This window comes from Vigna angularis, chromosome 11 (assembly GCF_016808095.1).
Source record: "Vigna angularis cultivar LongXiaoDou No.4 chromosome 11, ASM1680809v1, whole genome shotgun sequence".
Classification (NCBI taxonomy): Eukaryota; Viridiplantae; Streptophyta; class Magnoliopsida; order Fabales; family Fabaceae; genus Vigna; species Vigna angularis.
Genome location: NC_068980.1, coordinates 19,898,276 through 19,907,957, shown reverse-complemented (window position 1 = coordinate 19,907,957; position 9,682 = coordinate 19,898,276). Strand labels below are relative to the sequence as shown.

At 36.8% G+C, this 9,682-nt stretch overlaps 1 protein-coding gene across 6 annotated transcripts; it reads right to left on the bottom strand.

The window, feature by feature from the left end:
* Window positions 1-306: 306 nt before the first annotated feature.
* LOC108333954 (uncharacterized protein At4g26450) lies at window positions 307-9,595 on the bottom strand. 6 transcript variants are annotated; one of them, XR_008246271.1, is made up of 6 exons: window positions 7,384-9,592; window positions 7,023-7,215; window positions 6,772-6,842; window positions 2,894-3,476; window positions 2,508-2,716; window positions 307-702 (listed from the first exon to the last, which is right to left on the bottom strand). XR_008246271.1 is itself a non-coding variant. In XM_052871258.1 (4 exons), exons 1-3 carry the CDS (start codon window positions 9,195-9,197, stop codon window positions 6,774-6,776), a joined length of 2,076 nt encoding a protein of 691 aa, XP_052727218.1. In that variant the 5' UTR covers window positions 9,198-9,592; the 3' UTR covers window positions 307-702; window positions 6,772-6,773. The 6 variants fall into 6 exon arrangements, 3 of the variants coding, with proteins under 3 accessions (XP_052727218.1, XP_017424972.2, XP_052727219.1); XR_008246269.1 differs by lacking the exons at window positions 2,508-2,716; window positions 2,894-3,476 and adding an exon at window positions 5,958-6,152 and having other exon boundaries at window positions 6,794-6,842; window positions 7,384-9,595; XR_008246270.1 differs by having other exon boundaries at window positions 2,508-3,476.
* Between the last annotated feature and the right edge of the window lie 87 nt (window positions 9,596-9,682).

The window sequence follows — 9,682 nt, the reverse complement described above, 5'->3', positions numbered from 1 at the left end:
CATTATAACACTTGTAAGTTTCATATTTACGGGTGATTATTGTGAATAAATACTTTTAAAAGACAGTGACCTTATAAATTTTCCAAAAACTTCTTAGAAGAGAAAAATAAATTTAAAGAAATAAAATAAATTAAACTTACAAGTTTTTTCCAAAAAAAAAATAGCATGAAAAGACATCACGATAAAAACTGCAATCCACTAAAATAAACCAGTACACCTAAAGTTATTCATAAACTAAGTGAAAACATACCATAAAATAAAATTTAATGCATAAATTAATTTTAATCTATGGAAGAAACCCAGAAAAAATTTCAATTCAAAGCCACTGTATTAAATAATGGCCAGATACTTGGGCAAATGTGTTACAATGGAATATTTTACAATTTTGCATCATTAGACACAATTCTCCTCTAATAACCTAGCAGTGGCAGAGGCATTAAAAAGAGATAGTAGAACATTAGACAATATAGAATTCAGCTTACATAGTACATAATTCCAAACAGGAGACAAATTATAATAATGAAAAAGGAAAAACAAAGCAGCATTTCATTTTTGTATAAAGCTGGTGACTAACAAAGAACCATGGTTGACTAGTACAAAACATACCACTACATAATGTCTCCTGAAAGGACTGAGTGACCAGAGATCAAAAGTGCTTCTGATAATCCTGTGATGGAGGTTGCTCCCATGGCCGATAAAAACCTACGCAAAGAACAATCAAATTAAGTACATTGTAAATGTGAAATCTGCACACCAATATTTTTTTATTATGAATTCTAGAATTCATTAATTGCATCACATTAAGCTCTCAATAATCAATTATGTTTCAATTCTTCATCTGGCCATGGTTTAAGTAGCAATCTATGATTCATATGTTCAGCGCTTCAGGCGCATGTCTATGCAAGCACTGTTTTAAATGTTAATGCACTCTCATAAACCCCAACTCCCTCACAAAGAACAGGCAGAAAAGAAATTCCTATGATTCACTTGTTAAACCAGTCTAAACATCCTTCCCAATATAACTGTTGAAATTTTAGGACAGAGAAGGTAAACAAGAAAATCCTCAGTAAACTAAAGCTTACTATGCTGTAAGCTTGTTACAATTACAAGTATATACATGAAAGGAAGTAATCCTTGAAAAGATGAAGGCTTCATTACCCATACGTCCTCCCATTTTGAGACCAAAACCAAGTCCCAACAACTAGACAGGCAATCCTTCAACACGTGGCCATCATCATTTTGCCAAACAAACAACTCACTTAAATATATATATATATATATATATATATATATATATATATATATATATATATATATATATATATATATATATGAATATTTAGGAAAACAAAATGATTTTATAGTGGATTACCATCTTGAGTTTTCTCTCAAGTTTGCACATATAAATCATATGCACGGCACATGTAAGTCATATGCATCACACATGTTATGAACGTAGATAATCCAAGGATCGCCAAATGACTAGTAAAATATCTTGTTAGTCATTTAAATGACAAAAAATAAACAATTATTGAGACGATCTATTTCATGAAAAGGTAACCTATTTGTTTGGTTGGTCCTTGCAGGGAAAATAGTTTACCTTGCATAGATGCGTGCAGGCTACTTGATTGTCAGTTTGTCATATGTCAATAAGTTTAGACAACAGATCACATGTTGCCAATGCAATTGCTCAATAATTAATATTTTATTCCAGCAATGTAATAATACTCTGATTCATTCTTTTCCAATATAAAAGATTACTCCGAAGTACCCTATAGATATATATATATATATATATATATATATATATATATATATATATATATATATATATATATATATATATATATATATATACACGAAGGAGATCTTGAAAATATATAGAAGTCCTTCTCCTAGTGGTTTTAATGAGAATCACATCATCCCAGTGACTGTCACACGGTGCCTGACGAAAAAATATATCATGTTCACAATAAAGGAATTATCTGGTCACACGATAGTGAACTAACTCAAATGCCACCCAGTTTCTAGCCATGACTCCCCTTTGTTAGATAGAAACATGACATTTAGATCAAAGTTGTGATAGATAGTCAGTTTGCCATTTCAGTATCCTCAAGTACATCTAGTCCATATTTTCTGCACGAGAATGCAACACCTGTAATAGTGGACCACTTCAATACCCAGAATCATGAAAAGAAGTATGCTTTCCAGTTGGCAGATATTTTCCATATCACAATCTGCAATATCATTGCGACATCACCCACATAGACCACCAAATAGATCTCGGTGGTCACTATAAATCATCTCAAACTGCTGAATAACAATGCTAAATCTCCCCAATCATGGCTAAAGTGATGCCTCAATATTCAAGGAGTATTAGGCAGTCGGCAGAATAATCCAAACTTCTTATGCTGTTTTCCTCATATAAACCTCTATAGCAATTTATAACAAATTGTGAACGCAGACGGCAGCCATAAAGAGAAAGACACAGACAAAAGAAATTTTACCTGGTCAGAAGGTATCATCTTAATCCAACCCCCACATCTTTGTCTAGCAATAAGCAACCAAACCGTGCTTTGAGAAAACCAATCTGGCCAGTTGGCCAACTTTAAGTGTACAGAAACAGCCAAACGTATCTTTGGAAAAAAGATCAAAGAACCAGCCACCAAGTGCCAGTAGAACACAAAGTAACCATCCTGTCCAATCCACCATTGTTCTTGCAAAATGCACAATGGCACAAAGACTTCTAAGTAATATTTGGTATAGACAGAATGAAAAGAAGTGCCCAAAGTATAGTAGAGTGAAGATAGAAACGGTGACTAAAATCATCCATGCAATTCAGACCAAGAGTGGAACAAATAACATTGCAATAAGAAACAGAAAAACTAGTTACCATAGATGGGATTTTGCAAGGTAACAGAATTGGAGAAAGAGAGAAAACAGGTGCTTTAAGAGGTCTGGCAATACGATTAGGATGTGAGCAACAACGATTAAAACCTGAACTCTGCAGAAGAACCAGTCAAGGAAACATGAGGAGCCTCATACAAAGGGAATGCTCAGCAGAACTTTTGGAGGTTACATTTGCATCGATTAGGTAGCAGTTTCAAGAACATCAATACCCTTTTTGAAGCCAAGAGTATCCCTAGAACATAAATTTGTGAGCCTTGGCACAAAGTTTGTCCCATTCAAGGACAAGGTCAAGAACAAAGCACATGCGCAGTGCAGCAAAACCCACAAAGGGATAAGAGATACAGATGAATCTAGAATAAGGATAATCTGGTTTAGTAAAACCATAGGGGGTTAGCAACTAAGTAATCCACAATGAGAGATGCATCACCCACCACCACAAAATCTCAAAAGAACATTACTTCGAAGGGCTAAAATATGAGCATTCTTTTAACTAACGGTCTTTACACTTTAAAATGCCACTTTGCGGAGGGTTGAGATTGCATGAAGATTGATGAAGTGTCCCTGTCCTATGTGGTCAAAAAGTTGTAAACAAAGCAGAAAATTATTCATTGCCATATCAAAACAGAGAAGATATATCAAGGTACAAATTTGATTGTGAAAGTACAAAAGGTTTCAAATATAGAAAGCAGTTCAAATATTTTCATTGTGATTATGAAAACCTAGTGCAACAAGAATAATCATCAATAAATATCAAAATACTATAATTCCAATATTAAAAAAAAAAACCCCTAAAGTCTTACATTGACTAAAAGTACTGTCTGATAAGAGCTTATAAAGGTTAGGCAGCCCCTCCTTTTACAAACTGATTTGATAGGGATGAGTTAGACTTAATTTAAGATGATATAAAATATTGTCCTAGATTTACTATTGGACTATCTACCATATCATCTACATACTATAGAAGCAGCACAATTAGGATTGCCGATACCAGGGTTAACTAGTTCAAAAGGAGGAGCAACTAAGTGATCAACACAAAAATGAAAATTTTGGAATTTGTGGCAGTTTTCTATTTAGCAGAAACCAACAGTAATCAGTGTGACCAAACCTGAGACAGAATTGATTATTACCTAAATAGCCACAAGCAACTATCCCTACATGGTTACCCCGTTCAGAAAAATGGCAGAAGCAGGAATTGATGAATCTGTATCAAGATATACAGTAGCATGTACAGGTGAGGAAAATCCTCCATAAATATAATGGTTAAGCTTTGGTATCATGTCATCAGTGACAGCTGACGCGTAACAGCAAAATGAGCTTTTGGCTCCAGCAACCTTAATCTATAGCCTAAGTACAATTTTGAACAACCACATAAAAGCGTTGAAAATAAGAAGTGTATAAGATTTACCTTTCCTCCTTAACTCAACTATTTTGATATGGACAAAAAATTGGGAGCAAGCTAGAGATAATCCATAGTAGGCTATATTCAAGTAAGCATCAACTCTATACCAAGTAGGATCACAAACATGAACATCGACAAAAAACTTCAGGATTTTTCTATGTTGTGACATTCGTTGATGATGTTTCTCATTTTACTTAAGTTTTTTTAATAAAAAATCATTTTGATGTTTTCTTTTATATTTAGAAAAAAAAAACCATGCTCAACTAATTTGGGTTGGCTGTTAGTGAACAAATAATGCTAGAGTATATTTGTTTACTGAGGTTTAATCCTTTTTCACTTCGTGAGAAATTATTCACCAAACTTCCTATGTTAACACAACACAAACTCTTCTTTACTGTAATATCCCTCTTTCCTTCTAAGGTGTTGTTCACCATGAAGAGATAATCAAACCTTGACCTTCTGATTTCACAACAGGTTTACAAGAATTCTGTGCTATGATCACAGACATGATTCTCTATTTATAAGGAATAATAATGATATAAATAAGAAAAAGAAAGAAAACTAAAATGTAAACCCTAAAATAAAGCTACAACATTTTCCTATTTACAAAATCATATCTATAATGAAATGAGAATAAAACCCCAAACATTAAGGAGTAAAATCCTTTGACACTCTCGCCAACTTGAGTTTTAACATTATTTCGTCTCAGTCCTTAGTTATAAGACATTTTTTGAAATTTTTGACTTTTTAACAACACTCTTCTGTAATTGCCCCCTGCAATGTAAATCTCACTTTTTTTATAAATAGGGATCCAAGCACTTTACTTTACAACATTTTCTTAGCCTTTGCAACTTGTTAAACAACTTTCTAAACTAACTAATACTTTCCATACAAAGACCCTTCTACACCTCAATGTTTATGTTATCCACACCAACTGCTTTATTATTTCCCATCCCCTTCAACGCGTCTTTAAACTCATGCTGTCAAATTATAAGATAAAAGGCATAAATTTGGTCCTCATCCATTGTTAATAGCCCATTTGAATTCCAATAAAAGAAATTCTCTTCATTACAAAGCTTGTTGAAGTGAATTTTCATCCTTGTGACATTATTTTGTTATGAAGACTTTAACTTCATTCTTAACTCATTCCACTTCATTTCCCTAAATTTAGGTTGTAAATGGTTCTCTCTTCATCTTTAGTACCGATTAAAAGTTGTAGTGGTCACCTCATTCACCATCTTCTTGACTTCAATCTTAGCAACCACATAACTATTCCTCCCAATTTTCAACAATCTTGCATGAATCCACACCATATGACTTTCCATTTTAACCTTAACTTTATTTTTCACACTTGCATTTCTCCAACTGGATTATTTACCCTTAGGTCCCCAACCTCGTGATTCATCATCAATCTGTTACTACCTTCCTAATCCCTTTAGTCATTTGTCCCACATATTTTCATCAAAAACTTAAAGGGTTATTTCATTTGTGATAGTTCTTTATCGAGTCAATGGATGAAATTCAAATCTAGATCGCAATAGCAGGGAGGCAGTGCTACCATAGTTTTTTCTATCAACATAATGTCCCTGTTAGTATCCTTTTTGTATTAAATAAATACTCTCCTGGAAATTTGAAAAAAGAAATATACGTTATCACTTCCTTTGGCCTTCCCAAGCACTCTTCATTGAAAGTTCCTTCACATTTTTACTTTATTTGTTTGCCACCACTTGATCCTTGAATTCCTATCTTGGCTTTTCCTCCATACTTACATCCATGCCCCAACTCAATTGGGCAGTCAAGGTCTCCCTGTGTAAGATTTTGCAATCCATGCACAGTTTTCTTCCTGATCTCCACAAAAATAAGAAATCAATTTGCAAGCATACTACCCAACTTTTGTGGAAAAAGATTGGGTCACACATCAACATCAAGTGATAGGGCTAACATATGATAGAAGAACATGATAAGGTAGATGCAACAAGATTGGGTAGGATGCTTGATCAAGGAGGAGACAATCTAAATGGTGGAATCAATCAAACTTCAAAGCATATCAGGACAAAAAATGTGTGAGCTGCATAATCAAACATGTGTGATTGGAGAACACATCCAAACTGGACCACTAGAAGAACAGAAGAAGAAAAAAATTAGGGCTAATCACCCCACTCCCATCTCCTAATAAAATGCAGAAAATAAAAGGAACTTAGAGAGAGCCAACATACAGAAGTGTCTGGCAATATATATGTGTCTTGATGTTATTAATGATAGGAAAAATGCATGTACACATTCTACAGTTCAAGAGAACAGCTATGCCTTTATTAATATAGAACAAATTAATAGATGGTTATATTTCAACCACCTCAAAAGTCCACTTAGTATTAGTGCAATAACCTACCCAATTCATAACTGTAGCATCAAATATCCACTTAAACGAATTACATGTACTTTTAACAAATAGGAAAACAAACCATTAATAAAAATCTGGCATACTTAATTCTCCAAGCGACATATATATCGAGTCATCTTCAGCAAGTGTCCCCTGGAACCAAAAAGAATGAATTATGTGGAAATCATCAACTGTAATTATTAATAAATATCTTATCAGGATAAAGAATCATTTCATTGTAGATCAAAAAAGCATGCAGCAACCATCAAGTCAGCAAAGGCTGTTAAACGGACTGGTAGAAATATATATCTAGATTTGAAGGTAGCATTGTACCGTTCCATTATGAAGGCCCATTTCGCTGTGCACAGAACTTATGTCAACGGGTGGTACTGAAGAACAGTTAGTGAAATCTGGCCCAAGCAACTCTGATATCATAAGCCCATATCCATCCTGAACATCATGTATGTCAGCAGCATTTTGAGCTTGGTTGGAAAAACCTTCAAGGCCAGGAAACATAGTCTCTGTCCTGTGATTTCAAAGACAACATATTACAGAGTTGTAGGATAGATGAAGGATATTTAAAAGTCCATGCTCCAGCAGGTATTTTCACTAAGTAACTGAAAGAAGCAGTGAAAAATAGGAAGTTGGAAAGCTAACATAAAACTTAAGAAGGGAAGGAAGTAGGAAAGCATACTTTCTATCCATATTGTCAATTGACTTTTCTTCTTGAATGGAATCATTTTCTAAATCAATTACTTCAATCTCTTTGCCATTCGCTGCGTGAGTATTGAATTTGCTTGATACACTAGTATGACTCATGCTCAGATCTATGTCAATTGGCACGGCTTTCTTTGCTTCAGAGACCGAGGGGGAATAAATAAGAACTGGGTGATCAACATGACTTTCATTCCCTTCAGACACTTCAATGAGATTCAGATCACAGGTTCTAAACGAACTCGGCAAAGAAGGCTTCTCGTCCGGACACTGAAGAAAAGGTCTATCTCCACCTACTGTGAACTGAGAACCGCTACCCATCAGACTCCCCTGATCAGAAGTCATAGTAACTTTGTCAATGTGTGAAATACCATCTTCTACCTGGCTCTCTTTCACTTCAATTGGATTACCATGTAAAAAGTAACCCCCAGTCTTAGGAACAAGGGAAGGCAACCATTCCCTCAGTCTCTTGCTGTCCTCCCTCACATCATCGTCGTCATCTTCCGCAACCCGCTTTTGACCCTGTTTCCCATCCAAGGAATTGCAAACTCCATACCCCGGTAGTGTAGCACTAGACTCTTGGTTGTTATCTTGAATAAAGCTTCTATCCTGACCAGACTGACATCCTAATTCTTTCACATCCTCGACTTTAGACACAGCATCTAATTCTCTCACATCCTCAGCTTTAGACACAGCATCCAAGTCTCTCACATCCTCGGCAACACAAACAGGTTCTACCTCGGCAACATCCGCATCAACATGCACCATATCATAACTTTTCTCCCCTAGTAACTCACCCGATGAGGAGCCTTTAACAGACTCATTTTCAGCCAATACTTCCTTAGCTGAGTCAGCTCCTTGAAGATCCACAACATCACGTGCACTCCCAGTACCATCTCCATTGTTCCAAGCTTTCAAATTCTTGCGTGTGATCGAAGAGCGCGTCCTGGTGGGCACCTTCACAGACTTGCAGAGTGAAACCAAATCAGCAACAGCCCCACCAGAGCTACTATTCTCTTGATCACTCAACTGCGCAGACACATTCCTCAGTCTCTCACTATCATCATCGCGAGCACCACCATCCTTCACCTCCTTAACCCCAACACTCACACCCTCCAAATCATTACCAACACCAACCCCCATATCCACATCACACACATCTTTCCCTACACCACTCTGCTTCATCTCCAACAATTCAGCACTCACCCTCTCCTTATCCCTATCCTTATCATTCAAATCAACACCATCCTCACTTCTGGGCGAAAATTCATTCGAATTTGATTTTACCAAAGCATCGTCACTACTATTCAGGTGTTGGTGCTGATGCTGGTGCTGGTAATGGTGCTGGTCCTCCTCATCTTGATGTCTAACACTAAATCCACCACTTTCATAATCATCATCCTCACCATCCCTAACATCGTTGGGTACGCGACCAGACCAAGATCCATTCCTCCTATACTCCCTCCCCCAATCCATCCCATTGCTCCTGCTGAAGCTCCCTCTCCTCCTCCCCTTCTGCCCAAATTCTTCAAACCCCAATTTCCTCCTCCCATCCACGCTCCCAAGTCTCGTCAGCGCCGACTGCCGCCCGCCACCCTCCACGGGAGCCTTTTGGTTCTGCCACTTCGTCGGCAAAGCGTTGGGCGGCAGCAGTCCCTGGGAAACCAAATACTCCGCCGCGAGCCGCCCAGCCTCGACAAATATGTCCCCTCTCCGTCCTCTCCCCAGACCCCCCTCACGCTGCCGGTACTCTGCCGTGTAAAACCCTCGCGGACTTCGCTGCCGAGTCTGCATAATGCCTTTTATCCTCCCCCTTTCTCTCTGCCCGATCAGATCAACCCAATTCAAATTTCTCCCCTCAAAATCTCCTATCTCTGAGCCATACAACAAATCAAGGTTTCCCAAAAAGAATAGAGGAGTTAGGTTTGAGGGTTCTGGTGAAGTGGTTGTTGATCAGCAGTGGCAACTACAGAGGCCGCCGATTGGATAATTGATTCACGATTCAGACTTTTGCAGAACACACAGAAGCTATGATCGAACGGAACAAATTGAATTGTCACTTCTCATTGTGTTAGAATTTCCTTTTTCTTCCTTTCTTTGTGAAACGCCCCTGCCCTAAGTCAATTTCATGGTTCCAACATTAATTTGCTATTACATGACACCTATATATACGAATCAGTGATGTCTTCTGCGTGTTTTTGCTTTCAAAAATGAAAATGTTTATGAACAACTTTGATTTGTGAATAAAAGCAAAGAGAGTTAAATATATTTTCATGCTT